We start from the raw sequence: 17723 nt of genomic DNA on the forward strand, positions 1-17723 counted from the left end.
TATTGACAAAACATCAACAAGACCACACTTTAACAGCCCTTTCACTGACACTAGAGTTAAAGCCAAGAAGAGATAACATGGCATCATACCATTGTGTTGGAAATGTGCAAAATTAACCCCTCATGGGAACATCTTCAGAAAATGGCCAGAGACAGGCCAGGACATTAAAACTAGCCCTTAAGGGCAAACAAAGAGATTTTCGTAAAATATGTTTTATTTTTTTTACACCAGCAGTCTGAATACTATTACATGACAATTTACACAAAAAATATCAAATTTGCTTGGATTAGAAGTAAAATTCTGGATACTTGAAAAAATTCAGGAACAATAACTCTTCTCTTCTAATACGGAGGACTGCAATGGCTTGATAATGTTTCACATTAATTTTGAATTGAAAGCATATTTAATTTACACATGATCAAAATTGACATACATGTATTATTAAGTTATTGCAATAGTAACTTTAGAACTTTAACTTCTATAGCATTAAAAAAAATAAAGTGGTAAATGTTGTTAAAATATTGTAAAGAAGTGTACAAAAAAGAACAAAGAAAAAAAAACAAAAAAACATAAACAAAACAACCAAAAAAAAAAAAGTAATAATAGTCCCCACTATGAAAAAAATCTTGATGATTCAAACCCTTGTTTGTTCACAGAAACAAAATTTTACTACTGATGAATGATTGACAGCATTGACATGGAAACAAAATGGATTATCTCCCTTAGAACTACCTGTACAATGTAATACAATGTACTTTAGAATTAATTTCATTGGACTGGATCTCTGTTGATACTAAATAATTAAGTGTAAGTTTTAAATCAGGAAAAATGCATGTCCATAACCCACAAATATGACAGAATAATTTTACTCAAGGATACTTTCTTTATTTGAAAAGATTATACTTTGATCTCTACATCAATAGATTTGTTCAGAATAATTTTTTAAGAGAATGTAAGAAAAAATAAATTTTTGACAGAATTAGCTGCCCTTGAAATGTTCAATTTGTGTGCATTTCATTGAGATTATAACTCACCTTACCAAAATTATATGCTTTTCAAGTGCACTCTGGTGTGGTGTTAAAATAAAAAACAAGTAATATTGACATGTAATTTTTTTTTTGCCTGATAACAATTTTTTCCAATTTAGCCAATTACCAATAATGTTTTTAAATTTGGAAATCTCTACAACTGAATGAATAATTACAAATGAACACTACATGTACATGTATTTTATAAGTGTTATTAACTTCACTCTTCAACATGCTGAAGTGCAATTTCAAACAAATAATCAAGACACAATGTATAATACATGAAAAACCTTTGATAGCTTAGTTCTACATAAACGAAAGTTCTCACTAGAGAAAATAATTCAATCTTAAAAAAAGAATCCAAATAGTCTGCCTTTCATGCGATAATCCATATTGGCAGAGCACATAATTGAAGACTCCGTGAATCGGCAAAGTCTCTTGAATTATACACAATCTTTAAATAGTCCATGTTGACTGCGTCCTGAAGATGAATACATATTCCACAGACTCTATTGGAATGTGTCACATTTTTGATGGACATTAAATATTAGGTTTGTCATTAATATCCATATTGATCATGATAAAATATGTTGGATTCGCCCATTATCGGAAAATCCAAATTCACTAAGTGTTTAAAACCATTTTCCACCATGCCTTGGCCATCTACATGTAGATACACGAATATTGTTCCTAGTGTATCAGAAGATAAATTCCAAATCATTCTACCGTTCAATGTACATGAACATGTAATTCCATATGGCTAGTCCTCATTAGTTCTAAAATAAAAACTGGGTTTATTCACCTCAGGAAAAAGCCTTGTTAACAAGTCACTTGAGATTTCCTATTAAATTGTCAGACTTTGGTGGAATTGAACTATAAATAATTGATGTAAACATATTTACAGTGGGTATCCAGGGAGTTCATGGGGTGATGGAAAATTTGTGTTACATGTATCTTCATTCAAAATATCCAATGAGCAAATAATGACCTGAGTGCCCTTGGGGGACCCCCCTTTTTGAAAATTTCTCAATCCAACTCTGTAAGTACATTGTACATACACATGAAAACGAAACATATATATTTACAAAAAAAAATAAAAATAAAAAATAAACAAGTATTGTAAATAAATAAATGTGCATTCTACTCATGCCATGTACATTTATATACTGATAAAAATTACATTTAAATGTAGATGATGTACTGTACACATGGTAAGTACTGAAGAAATCTCCATGTATTTACAATTAGTGAAAATAATTTCCAGTATATTTACTTGAAGTCAAAAATATTTCAAATTTCAAAAAAAAAATGAATATACATGTAACTTCAGAAGGATTTATAAATGTACAGTCCATGAAGAAATGTATTTATTTTTTTTTTTAAATTAAATTTGACTTGTATGTACATGTACAAGGATATCACAAGTTGTCAAAGTTGAAGGTGAAATGTCTTGTAAAACAATTCAAATCCTGGATAAAAATAAAAATAAAGTATAGTACATGTTTTTACATAACTACTTCTTTTACAGTTTCATTTCAATTTTTTTAAAGTATTGTTTTTATAAAGAGTCATTATAAGGATACATACATGTACATGTATTCATAATATTTGTAACTACAATAAGTTATAACTATTTGTTTACAGTGCCTAAAATGTTCATTGTTTTAAAGAGTCTTTTCAAAGAATATACATGTACATGTATATATGATATTCATGACAAATAACAAATAAATATTTCTTAAATCATTTGAGTATGACTAAATCAAAGATAGAAACATGAAAATGATAAATACAACTATATACATGTACAACAACAATGAAGTGAACAGATTTTCACTGATGACACATCTAGATACATGTATTTGAAAAACTTGATGAAGACCAAGACTTATTAATAAAGAAATATAAAATAATTTCCAAAAAATCAATCATTTTACTATACAAACTAATTTTGTATGATTTCTTTTAAAGATTTTTAATTAAGTTAATTGCAAAATGTATTACATTTATGTAAATAAAAAAGTAAAAAGTTATTAAAGATAATTAAGTCAGTAAATTAAAACATGTTTCTGAAAAACATTTCTTAGAAAAAAAAAAGATAATTTCTCATATTGTTATAAAGATTTCTGGTAAATTAAATAATTATAGATTAAACATATTTTATTTATCTTTAAATCTGAATTTGTTTAATAAATTAGTATTGTCTTAGTCCATCAAGAGAAAAAAAAACACCAAATCATTCTAAATGCACCATTCAAACTACATATACATGTTATAATCTTATTAGTCATAAATATACGAACTGGCATTGTTCCTCACATGAATCATTCATTAGATTTGAACTAATTATAAAATACAGTTATAGGTGTTAACATAATTACATTGGCGGATCCAGGGGTTCAGGGTGTAAACCCCCACCCCCCACAAAATAATTATTAATTTTTGTAATCTATGGACCTTAATGAGCAAATTATAACCTGGCATCCCTCACCTTTTCATGATTTCTCCATCCGCCCCTGTTAGTGCTAAATATATAAAATCAAATACATATACATGTACATATATATTTATAACAACTGACTTAAAAATCAACATTTATACATGTACCTACATGTGAATCAATAAATTAGAGATACATGTATTTCTTTTAATTATTGAAGTTGGAAGTACATGTAATCACTGTTGTAGGTAATTAAATGTCCTTAGTAGTATCTTTCAATAATATACAAGTAATTGATATTTCAAGAAAAAAAAACAATAAAAGTTCTGAAATAAATCAATGGTTTAAAAAAAAATGTTCATTTTAGTTGAAGCAATGAAGACTTATAAGGATATCACATTTTGCCAAAAAAATTGTATTAAATTAATTCAAACCATGACTAAAAAAATGCTACATGTACATTACATGACTGTACTTTTAATTATTGTTTTAAAGAAAGTTATTTTCAAAGGCCTACATGTAAATACTGGGTATGAATAAATCACTAATACATGTACATGTACTTAATTTTTACCACATTCATATTTTGATGTTGTAACTTGCATATGTACAGTGTTAGATATTTACACAAAGTAATACTAGCATTAAAATTTTTAATTATAATTATTTTCAGTTTTCAAACAAGAAAATGCAAATATATACATCAAAACGACAAAAGGCAAAAATTATTTTCAATGATGACACATCTACATGTAGATACTTGTACATGTATTTGACAATCTTGATGAAGGCCAACACTGATTGATAAAAAAAAAATAAATTTATTTTACACTGTACTCAATATGAAATTTCTGTACTATTTGAAAGATTTTTTAATAAGTTAATAATTATCATATTTTTATGTAATCTTATGCCAAGATAAAAGTAGAAAGTTCTGTCAAATATTGTTAAGATTTTTTGAAAATCAAGTCCAAAAATTAAATCATGTTTCTTTTCTTTTAATCAAGTTAACATCATATGAACAAATGTATGTTTATTTATGTCTGACAATTAAAAAAAAGTGGAAATGTCTGATATAATTAAAATTACTTTAGAAAAACAAACCTTATATACTCGAATTCACCTCAGCATGTTTTTAGTTTTTTTAAATTATCTTATATCATATTTCTGCTATTTACATTTAATGAAGAAAAAACCGAAGTTCCGAATGAAAATGTTACAACTGGTACCTAACATATAACTTACCAAATATAGTACTCAATTGGCAGGGAACCAGAAATATGGCGGGAAATCATGGTACTTCAGCTCTTCAATTGTGAGATAATAGGGAACATTTCAAAATATCAATAGAAACAAGATGGCGGATAAACAATACGCTCAGTGCAAAATTTTCATAAAAAATAAATATGGATATATTTCGATCTCGGAGTTAAGAACGAAAAATAATTGTATGAAAGTTTTAGTACAGAACAACATGAATTAAATGGCAATTTTTTTAAGGGAACTTATGAGTAATTTAAAAGATAATTAAAAAACTGCAAACAGGCTGAGGTGAATTCGAGTATACATTTAAAAAATAAAACATGTTTTCTTACCTTGAAGTTGAAATTGAATTAATCTCAATAATTTGTTTATCTCAGTGATGGTTCTCCATCAAAAGTCAATATACAGTAAATATCCTGACCACCATCATCAAATCAACAACAGTGAGATGATGATTCACTTTATCATAATGTACACACAGAGGGTGATACAACTCATCAACTCTACTGACCACAACTTCATGTTTATCTCCATCCCTTGAAATTAGTAATAAATTATGTTTCCAATGATCACACACAAAAATATTCTGGTGTTCATCCATTGATATTCCAAAAGGCCGTGACATTGTATTGTGATCCTTGAATGTGAAGATAACTCTGAGGTCAGAATCTAAGACAGTAACTATCTTGTTGTTGAGAGGACAGGTATAACATATTCTGTTGCCATCTGTGTCTATATATGATTTAACATCAACAGTCCGGTCATCATGGAGTTTGTCTATTTTTTCTGTATCTATATTAATTTTTCGGATTCCTACCTTAGGTACACAGAAGTATAAATATCCATCACTATGTGTAATTCCTCTGACTGGACTCTTTATCTGAAGTGTTTTAATGATTTTACTCCTGTCTACATCTATGATGGAGATTGTTTTATGGAGAGGATTAGAAACAGCAACATGGTTCTCATTGATGACTGTTACATCGTATACTGATCCTCCATTAAATCTGACTGATGATTTGTGTTGACCATTACTGTGTAGTATGTTTACTACACCATCGTAACAATCAGTCAACACCAGGAGTCCATTAGGCAGCATACAACAACCATAATACCAACCTTGATCTACTGTAAACTGTTGTTTAAGTGTCAGTTGTCTGGGGAATCTTGTCTTCACCTCTGCATGACCTATGTTTGGTTTGTTTATGTCTATGGAAGTTGTATTTTTTTCTTTTGATACTTTAATGTCACACAGAGTTTTTATTCCAAAAATTGTGTCGTCTGCTGTGATGTTTTCATTCATTTCTATGTCTGTATTATCCATGGCTCCTTTTTCAGATAATTTGTGTAAGATTTCTTCTGATTCTTGGACTTCTCTCTCCATTTGTTTTGTTATTATGAATGTTTCGAAATTTGATGCCTGTTTCTTAATGAGTTCCTCCTGTTCCAATAATTCACCAAGTTTTCTTTTATTGGATTCCAGGATTTTTGTGGTGGCTGTGATTTCATTTACAATTTCATTTACAACTGACTCCAACTCTGATAGTGTTTTGTTTTCTAGTTTCTTAATTTGATCAATAGGATTTTGTGTTTTTTCTTTCACTTCTCTAGATAGTTTTTCCTTCTTTTTCTGTAGTTTTTTCACATTTTCTTCCCTATCAATGATTGCATTCAAGACAGCTTGATGATTTGTTTTTATATTGGTCCACAAATCCTCGAAAACTGCAGATGATTTTACTTTACGGCTGACATCTTCTATTTCTAAAGTGTCTTTACACTTTTTATGGGACTCCAGTCGACATTTTTGACAAATAACACAATCGTGTGATCTACAGTAATATTGATATCTTCGCTTGTGTTCTTCACAGTCGAGTTGAATGTTTTTGTCGAAGAATGATGCCATTTTTGCTGCAATATAAAGAGAAAATTATGAATTTTAATTTTAGTCCAGGAGACAATTCTCTTAAAATCAATTATATATTGCTTAATATTTTTGGGATTTGGCATTGGTTATATTTTTTTGTTTTGTTGGTGGTGGTCAAGGCAAAAAATTTCTCCAGCGTCGAATCCAAAAACAGATAAAGCTTGTTACAAAATGTATTTTTTATCAACTTATAGAATGAGTTTATATAAACCTTTCATCTTTCAACTACTCTGGACTTTTCATGAGCAACTCGGCAGGTGTTTCTAGAAAAGCAGAGGACACTTAACCTACTTTGTATGTATTATTTTAGTTACATGTACTTCTTGTTCTTTTTTTTTGGTATATGTCTGTTTTCCATGTATTGTCTTTGTCACTGTAATACTTTCTTTTGATTTCTGCTAGAACCTTGGTTCCCTTGATTACTATTCATACAATGGGTTAACCCTCATGGAGCGGAGTGGTCAAAATACTAAGCCTCTTGACCCGACTTGGCAGATACGTAAATCAGTCATTTCAATTGTAGCGACAAATAGCAATATTTGACTATTTTCTTGCTATTTGTCACTAATATTCAAACGACTGTGCGTACATGTATATTAAGCCCTTGTTTTCCGTTAAAAAAAATCCAAAGTTGTGATTACACAGGTTAAACCTTCTCCAGCAATGCTAGAGGCCATCTGGCAAGCTATTTTTTGACTTGGTGCCATCCTACGAGTTGGGGTATGGGGGAACGGAAATTAAACTTCTTACGTGGTAGGAGTAAGATTAAACCTCTCAGGAATCTCAAATTTAAGTACTAGCATGTCTAATCCCTTTCGGGATCGGTGGTGTCGAAACAAAAATATATCTCCTGCACCGAATCCCAAAAGGTTACTGTCATGTCTTAATTTGGCACAACTGTATATATCAAGTTTGAAAATCAACACAGTTATTGAGGGAAAATATGTTTGTATGACTTACAGACAAGCAACACAGCCAGGGATTTAAATTAGCGGTGGTCCCCCGTCTTTCAGACAGACGCGGAGTTTCTGTTTCAATGATGACGTATGTCTGCGGGTCTCACTAATTGACGACAAGAAGTGACAAAAAGCGACAAGAAACAACAAGTCGAATAATTTTGTTTTCATTTAAACAGAGACATACAATTGTTTATTTATGTGTTTGATTTAAAGCAAAAAAAAAAAAAACCAAGAAAAGAATATTTTTTCAGGTAAAAATGTGAAGATAAAAGGTTGTTTGAATTATTTCCAAAATGATAGTAGCCTCAGGAAGATTTGTTTGATCAAAGAAAAATAATAAAAAAGAAAGAGTTAAATCAATAAAGTTACAGGAAAACTGACTTCAAAATATGTTATAAAGATTCAATTCTCTCATTTTTTAGAATAAGGCATATTGCTGAACTTGGTATTATTTTAGCAGTTTTCATATCTCTAGATAATAATCCATTTTATCGTATATTTTGAACTAATTTCTTCTATAACAATGCATTTTGCCATAATTTTTTTCCTTTCATTCAAGAAAATAAATAAACAGCTGCGCTTTAAAGCACATGATACGCCCGTTGCCCTTTTAACTTGTCCTTATGTTTTAATGAATTTATATGATTAACTAGAAATACTGTGAAACCCTCCCCCCCAAAAAAAAGTAAATAATATTAACTAAGTTTGTTGTCTTGAAATTAGTAAAAAATTGTGTTTGTCAAGATCACACAAAGATATTTTGCTGTTGATCCATTGATATTCCAAATAGGCCGTGAAATCTGACTTCGAAATATGTCATCCAAGTTCATTGAATATAAAAAGACATAATGAAGATAACAGTGAGAGGGAATTATTTGTGTAAATTTAAACAAGAAAATATTTAAAAAAAAAGGTTGTCAGAAATTTAACACAATGTCGAGTTATCGGTAACTTTATTTTCCAGGTACGTGAACAATCTAAATTTGATATTTTATTTCTAACTTTTATAATTAGAATTTTAGAAGTAAAGTTTTTAGTTGAAGTTCCATTTAAAGCAACTAAGTAAATGCAAAATAATTAAATTCTTATTTATCAAAATAAAGAAACGAAAAAGTGTATTAACCAAATAAATAAAAGTATATATAGTATTAAGCTTAAATTATTAGAAAAATATATTTTGATCACTGTGTACGTTTAGGGCAATAAAGAGTAAAAACTTGATAACTATAGTGACTGTCCATAAAAACGTGTCGGAGGGGGAGGCAATCGACATCTCGAGGAGCCATGCCATGCCCTCGACCTCTCAGCTCCGACCACATATTTTTTAGAATAAGGCATAATCTTGGTATTATTTTTTTCAAGTTTTCATATCTCTCTAGATAATAACCTATTTTATGATATATTTTGAAGTAAGTTCTTCTATAACAATGCATGTTGCTATATTTTTCTTCCATTAAAGAAAAAAAATCACCTTTTCTTTTAATCATACCACTGAATATTGTTTCCAAATAATTTCCTTTTTGTTATTTCACATAAAACATGTTTCCACACTTTTATCAATTTGAAAACACATCAAATCAAATCTAATATATATAGATATAGTTTCTTTATGAATTGTAGTATCTAATTTGTTCTAACAGTTCATTAGTCAAATTGAGAAAAGATGTTTATTTAATTTTGAATTTGTATCAATTGACTTGCGTTTTTTTTCTAAATTTTCCTAAAAATAATTAACTAATTTTTCAATAATTATCTCATTTTTTTCCTATGTCACTTTATTTTGCCTATAAATGAAAAAAAAATTGTCGCTTTAATTTCTCGAATTCTTGACCTTTCTTGTCCCCACTTGACACGTCTTGTCACTAATTAACTATAAATTTCCATAGGAAACATTTTGTTAGTATTCTCTGTACTCCAATCCAAAACTTTACATGCAAATGTAAAGCAGGATCAAAATCCATTCCTTTACATGTAAATGTAAAACAAAATTAAATCCGTGTCTTTACATGTAAATTATGTAAAGCAATACCTTTATTTGCCTTCAGTCAAGCAATACCTCTTTAACACTCTAAGTGTAAAGTCATACTCGTATGTATAGATAAATGGGCTAAATAACAAATTAAGACAATATTAATTTGCCGACCAGCCAACCGTACAAGATAGACTTACAAAGATAGGGGGAACCGAAGAAAAAGTAGAGCGTCTATAAACCTACTTTTTGTGTGACTTCTAATCGTTTCTCTAATGAATCGGCAACGTACCCATCTTTGCTTGTATCTGACCTGCACCTTCCATGCCTCTTCCAACACCTATCATTTATGTTGGAATTAGCAGCTGCTTTAGCACCACCTGAGCGCATGGAATGCAAACCTAAATTCAGACTATTGTCAATCATCCTCAACCTGTTTAGAATACTGTTACGTGTAGCTGTATAACTAAGTTTCTTGTTTTTGTAAATCAATTTGCATACGGACTTGCTCCTAAATATGGGCCTGAACAGATAATAATCAGAAAACAAATTTATGTCCGAGCATTTAACATACCTATTCAACATGTTTAAAGGGCAAGCCACCGCTGAACCTTTCGCAATGACAACCTCATTACCATGTCTGTATTGATCAGTTTTAGATTTGTTTATATAAATGACTAAGTAATCATCAAAAACCTTAACATCTCTGCAAAGTAAAGAACTTATTTCATCATATCTGCGTAACTCAAAAGAATCATGGTTAGATCCCTAATGACCAATAAATCTTCTGAATCCTTAAATTTTCCGTAAAGTTTTATCAATAAATCCGTATTTACGGGATCTTTCTTCTGTTTTTGAGGACATGCGATTCTCTTTGCCGACTCTTGAAGAGATACAATGAAAGAATTTAAAGTGGGATCGGGTAAGTTATTAATTTGATGAACCCATTTCAAACTGTAAACGACGGAGTTTATGGTATTACAAGTGGAACCGGACTATAATAAATATGTGATATATAATGCGACATGTATGGGCTGGGCCGGTAATGCTGAAACCCCCTGTTTTTTTGATAAACCATTCCCATTTTTTAAAAACAATTCAAATAAGATTTGATAGTATTGTCACTCCTGGAAGACACAATGTAAGAAGTCATCTTGTCAGATAAACTGTGAATCCATGATCCATCCTGAATACCGGCGGCGGCGACTGCATCACTAACCGTGTCCTTTAAGCAGATTCTGAGTGTCGGCGATAATTTTCTGCTGTGCATTCATCTTACACATTTCAGTAGAAAAAAGTGATCTTATTTCAGACATCATGTTGTTCTGGGCGACTGTCAATGCACTGGCGACTTTAATTCGAATTTTTTCATCGATGTTGGCGTCCATATATGAACTTGTCACTGGGAAAGGTGGCTAGAGAATGACAACACAAACCCACCTGAAAACCAATTACCATTGGTCCGGCCACATATCATGTGATTAACCTCGAATTGACAATACAATATTTTCCCGCTATACTTGCGAAATGCTAAAAATTTTGCCAAACAATGTGACATTGAGTCTTGGTAAGATAGCTACTTGTTGCAGTTTGTGTTAAAGCTTCCTGGTTCAATCATAATACAGAGTATCAGAAGTACCTGTAAAGTCCGAAACGAACTCAATATAACATCAAACGAAACGAAGAACGAAATCGAAAGAAATAAAATATATAAAAGAACCAATCAAACCAGATCCATTATTTTAATATAGAAATTGAATTATAATGAAATTGTCCCAATAATCATTATAATTAATAGGATTTTAGTCTATGCCAATGATGGACGGAGCACTTGTGCAATCGTCTACTTCCGTCAGAATATTTTAGCCATTCATAGTTCTGGTCTTGCATCCCACATACATGTATATAGGTCGCTGAAGCTCCCATTAAAACAATTAATTGTGTTTTGGGTAGGAAGGAAAAACTATTTGAAAATAATATACGTTGTGAAGTGGCTCAGTTAAACGTACATAAGAATAATGAATAAGTTAACAATAGCCACATTTAAAGGTAAAAAAGGAACTACATACGAGTATATTCAAGTTACCTATTCATTTTTAAACGCATAATAAACCATTTGATGTTTAACTAGAAATGAAAACCCAGCGAGATTGTAAATAGTCTTCTATCATAGAAAAGGAATGATAAAAGGAATGCCGAGTACTAATTGGAAAAACTGTCTTATGCAGGCCTTGAGGCAGTGGTTCCAGTCAAGAAACATTATAAAGAAAGGGATGTCATGCTTTTATTTGCCGCTCATCATTTGCCCATTTTTGTTACAAAAAGGTAGCATAACCCCCAAAACCATCCTGACGTATCATCAACTGTATCATAAATATATTTTTATTACGATTACCGCCTCATGACAACGGAAGCTACGAGATGGCAAATAAAAACAAAACTTTGCATAGACGATGGCATAGAAATTTCGATAATGCATTTCTTGGGAATTGTGCCATTTTTTGGTCTGGTATTATTCCTTTTTGCAATATTAATCATTCTATTTTGCTATTTTGGCCATGATTGGTGGAATTATATCACAGGGGCTTGCTCCTACTATCAAATATGCAGCCCGACTCTATATATTAAGAAATATTTGCTGGTGATACCTGTGTTTATTTATTAGGTTGTTTACAGGGCAGTAATAAGTAATAATTATATTTGATTTTATTCGGGGATGGGAGGGGGTTGAGTTGAAGCTAGTTACCCCAAAATCTGGGATCCCCGTTTTCTTGTTATATACTATTCGGACTGCATATTTGGGAGTGGGAGCAAGCCCCTGTGATAGTATTATACTACTTTATCGTTTATGTTATTGTACATGTCTCTGGACTAGGTGCCCAGAAAATAAGCGCTTTCACATGACACATAGGTGTCTATGAAACAACTTGAACCTTATCAACTGAGAAATGAAGATAGTTGAGTGTAACACGTATCTAAGAATATGATTAATTCAATGCTTTGTCGCTTAAGGAGTTAGAGCTGGGGTAATGGACGCCTCTTCAATCAGTGATATGGTTGCATCATATTCGATTTCACCAAAGCATATAACGCTTTCATTTGAAACATAATGAAATCAGTCCAAGTTACTTGATGCTTACATGAGATTGATGTCAAATGCAGAATTCAAACGTTATGATGATTTGTAAGAGTTATGTCCTTTACCCTATATCTACCTCCTTAAATTTGAATTATTTAACAGACCTGGGGGTCGATAAACTGTATTTCGACCTGAAAATTTAAAAACTGGGAATGGTCAACTAGTAGTTTGTAGTTCAATTATGGGCTATATCGGAGTGTTCCATGTAAACCGATATCGAACCTCAACATTAGGCAAACTGGCACGATATTGCGATGCATTATAATGCATTTTGGTTTGCGTGTTTTAAATATCCTTCATAATCAGAATGGTGAATTTAAGAAAAATGAAAAGGTATAGATGCAATTAATTTGGCTAACATTCTCCATCACAAAAACGTTACCAACAAAATTCCCCCATATTTCAAAGACAAATCCATACCAAGTATTTCATATTCCTATACTTCACCCATTGCATCCAAAATTTTCAATTATAGAAGGCTATTGCAGAACCTCGATATTGAGGACTTCACGGCTAAACCACCTGACTGTTCTTGCAAAAGCTTTCCATTCAAATATGGTCCTTCTGGTCACGTCGTTACGGGAGATTTAACCATTATCGAAAACGAATCTCTATGTAATATCCTTTCTAAAGGTCCCAAGTCCATAAATTGGAATTATAACTTTAAAATTCTTCTGGATGCCGTCGAGGACTATGCAAGAAAATGGATAAAACGAGAACAAGAAGACATTGATTCTCTGTCAGAGTGGTTAAAGGCCGTGAGGTCTTTAATTTTGAAACGAATGAAAGTTTTAAGTAGGTCAATGAGTGCCAAGGCTACATCACTTTTCAAAGACTCCGATGTAGCAAAAACATTGTCTACTATACATGACAAATATGTTGTCGTAAAAGCAAACAAAGCCCAAAACAACATTGTTTTTGTCTGCAAAACGTTTTATATCCAATGTTTATTATCAGAGGTAGACGTAGAAAATAATAACAGTTATAAGACCTATACTGCTACCACTCTCTCCAAAGAAGAGATTCTGGAAAACCATAAATCTGTGCTATCCTCTCTTGGTCTCTCTACCAAGGACGATGATTGTGATTTACCGTCTATGTACTGGATTCCTAAACTTCAAAAGAATCCATACAAACAACGTTTCATAGCTGGATCTGCAAAATTTACCACCAAACCTCTTTCAAAACTTTTAACTTCTATACTCACAACTGTCAAAAAGGGTCTGCAGTCCTACCACAACACTTGTTACTCCCGTAGTTGTATTAATTCAATGTGGATCCTGAAAAATTCGCAAGATCTTTTGGAGACAATCAGTTCAAGACTATTATCTGAATATAATAGCGTTAAAACCTATGATTTTTCAACACTGTATACTTCTATTCCCCATACTCAATTAAAATCCCGACTTAAAAACATTATACATCATTGTTTTTCCAAAAAAGATGGTACACCTAGATACAAATATATAGTTCTTGGTAGAGATTCCTCACATTTGAAAGAAATAATTCCAAATCATCTTCCAAATATATAGAGGAAGATGTTTACAAAATGCTGAATTTTTAATCGACAACATATTTGTCCAGTGTGGTGGACGTGTTTTTCAACAAACGGTCGGCATTCCAATGGGAACAAATTGTGCTCCTTTACTTGCTGACCTATTTCTTCACTCTTATGAGGCTGACTTTATAGCTGATTTGATCATAAAGAAAGAATACCGTTTGGCTAGATCCTTCAATCTCAGTTTCCGCTATATAGATGATGTATTATCTTTAAACAATCCTAATTTCGGGGATTTGATACATCGCATCTACCCAAAAGAAATTGAGATAAAGGATACTACAGATACTGTGAAGTCAGCCTCATATCTTGACCTACACTTAGAAATCGATGATAAAAGAAAACAATAACCAAACTTTACGACAAACGTGATGACTTTTCATTCAGAATTGTCAACTTCCTTTCATCTGTGGCAATATCTCTTTGGCTCCTGCGTATGGAGTATTCATATCACAACTCATACGCTATGCCAGAGCTTGCCGAAACTACGCAGACTTTTTGTATCGCTCTAGAAGTCTAACAAATAGGCTTCTGGAACAGGGTTATGTTGCTACAAGATTGAAGTCATCACTACAGAAGTTTTATGGTCGTCATCATGAACTCGTGGATCGTTATGGTGTATCCACCAGCACCATGAAAACTGATTTATTCAACGGGTCATAGTTTGCCTTTCCTCGTTTGTCTACCCCGGACTTGACCTTTTATGAGCAACTCGGCGGGTGTTTCTAGAAAAACAGAGGACGCATACCCTACCGGTGCACCTGATCCATGCTCCCAGTTTTTAGTCCGAGTTGCTCATTTACTTTTGTTACTTTGTATGTATGATTTTAGTTACTTTATGTTCTTTGTTGTGTATGTCTGTTTTCCATGTCTGGTCTTTGTCCCTGGATTACATTATTACATTCTTTTGATTACCGATATAACCTTGGTTCCCTTGATTACTCTTTCACACCACTGGGTCGATACCTCTGCTGATGGATTTTTTCCCCGAGGGTATCATCAACCCAGTAATACAATTTTTAAAATTATTGGTTTTAACAAGAGGAATGAATGAAAAACTGGCTCGGACGTCGTCCAGTATAAAATGGTCCGAACCTGACAGCAGATCGGACACTCTGTTGTCTTGTAAGTATGTGGTGTCCCCAGATGGGATTCTGGAGAGCACAGTCACGTCTAGTATGGAAAGTGCCCCGACCAATTCAACTAAAAGTACCCAATCACACGTTCAGTCTGCAGACCATCTATTCCAGTACAAAAATTCCGACTATTTTAAAATAATCAAACCATGTTCCATCACTTTAAACGATATATTTGACTACAACGATGACGAACCACATTGTAGCATATCAAAATGTGGTTTTAAAAATTGCAAAACATGCAACATTCTTATAACCGACCCTTACTTCTCCAGTTCCCTTACAAACAAAACCTTCCATACAAGAAGTTACGATGACTTAAGTTGCAATGCGATGTAGCAAAAATATTGTCTACTATACATGACAAATATGTTTTCGTACCAGCAGACAAAGCCCAAAACAACATTGTTTTTGTCTGCAAAACGTTTTATATCCAATCTTTATTATCAGAGGTAGACGTAGAAAATAATTACAGTGATAAGACCTATACTCTACCACTCTCTCCAAAGAAGAGATTGTGTAAAACCATAAATCTGTGCTATCCTCTCTACCAAGGACGATGATTGTGATTTACCGTCTTAGATAAAATAAAAAATCGCAAATTGCGACATTGGCGAAGCCCAGTGCGACACCCGAATCAGTATTATCCATGTTGCAACAAAGATAGTTTGTTTTGCTAGCATTTGTTTTGTTTTTATCATATTTTGGGGGGAGTCTGTTTGCTTCAATGTAAATTCTTTTTGTACACTTAAAAAGTTTTGTCGTCAAATCATGTAAGAGGGGGGTGAACTGTTTTACCCTTGTCCATGTTACCATAACATTTTTTCCACCATAGTTTTCGCAGCTACTAGATCATCACAGTGGCTTGAAAATAAACACATTCTTCCTGTAGGTACAGTCATATGCATCTTGTATGGTGGGATCTATTTTGGAAAAAAAATCAACAATAACTGACTGCTTACCAAGGTCTTTGTTTATTTTCTTCATATCCTGATTGAAATCACGAGTGTGTATCACAAATTTCTTGTTTTTTTAAACATATTTTGTTGATATAGTGAAAAATGGTTAAGTCACTTGAAACAGAAATTTGGACAATAACCAAGATCACTTACCATCGATACACAACAATAACAGAGTCCTTACATGTAGTTGACATTTAAAAGGGAAACTTAAAGCCGAATTAGCTGTCATTTTCGTAAAATTTGTTTCTGTCAAAATATGCCTAAACTTTGAATTATTTCTTATCAATTGTACTTTTCCTGTATAATTTTATTTGATATTCACAAATAAAATGCTTTAAATACATGAAATAGGTGTCTATATATTTATTGTCTTGCAAGACAAAAATTCGACCTGGATAAATTCGTATGCATTTAATTTCTGGTGATCTTAATCCGCGCATATGCTGTAATGGTCGCTTCTTCAGTAACAAATATGATTGCAAAGCGAAAGTGGTTATTCAACGGCAAGGAAGACCGATGAACTCAAGCCGTAAAAGAAAAAAATAATCGAATATAACGCGAAGATCCTTTTGAAATTTACGTATTGTGATATAATGTGGCCCAAATATGGTCATCATTTCTATGAAAACTAATCAAGAAATAGATGAAATGAAATGAAAACAAACACGTGCTGACCTCTGTATCAGTTATTGTTATTTTCTTGTAAAGGTTAAAGTATTTTTAGCCCAGGTGTATATCTTGTCGGCAATCTTCGGAAGTAATGTCGAAAAATAATTAGACCAGAGCTATCGATCTTCTCTGATTAACAAAAATGTTGTTCTCACACTATTCTGTAGGTATTATCGACATGTATTGTATCAGTTGCATTACTACAAACTTATTTCATTGAATCAGCAAAATTCAGTAGAATCAAAACTGAACAAATTTGGCAGCTAATGCAGCTATAATCTTCTGAGAATAGGAAAACATGAATCTTTTGAGATACCCTTGATCCGCAAAATAATTTTAATAACTCTTGCTTTATGCACAGGTTTTACTGCAGAACGTTTTTGCCAATGCAATTAAATTCTTATCTTGTTTTGTTCTTACCATCCACATAACAGATAGCTACATATATATCAAGTTTAGGTTGTAAAGTAAACTCGATATGCAATATATGCAGCCAGAACCTACCGCGACGAGAACAATAGAAGTCGCGCTCTTGTTTAGCCGGGGCGGAAAAGTGAATCATGTTGTTTATTGCCGGTGCTAATGATCTTAAAAGTTACTTTTAGACAAAAAGTCATCGTTTTCAATTTAGATTATGAATATAATGATTAAACTAGAGGAATATCAGTATTGTTAT

The 17723-nt window shown here is 32.1% G+C and overlaps 1 protein-coding gene across 9 annotated transcripts in view; it reads right to left on the minus strand.

Annotated features, from left to right (window-relative positions):
• Positions 1–17723, minus strand: part of LOC148600335 (uncharacterized) — a 58084-nt gene that overhangs the window by 16286 nt on the left and 24075 nt on the right. For 8 of the 9 annotated variants that reach the window (XR_015917608.1, XR_015917609.1, XR_015917612.1 and 5 more), the window contains one exon: positions 5064–6639. Coding sequence is in view for 1 of the 9 variants with exons in the window: in XM_088557109.1 (XP_088413235.1) it covers positions 5129–6639 (1511 nt within the window). In the remaining 8 variants the exon portion in view is untranslated. Of the gene's footprint in view, positions 1–196; positions 6640–17723 lie in introns of those variants that run through there. The other variant, XM_088557109.1, reaches the window with a different exon arrangement.

This window comes from Perna viridis, chromosome 13 (assembly GCF_037379345.1).
Source record: "Perna viridis isolate PV_CMFRI_1.1 ecotype Kerala chromosome 13, ASM3737934v1, whole genome shotgun sequence".
Taxonomy (NCBI): domain Eukaryota; kingdom Metazoa; phylum Mollusca; class Bivalvia; order Mytilida; family Mytilidae; genus Perna; species Perna viridis.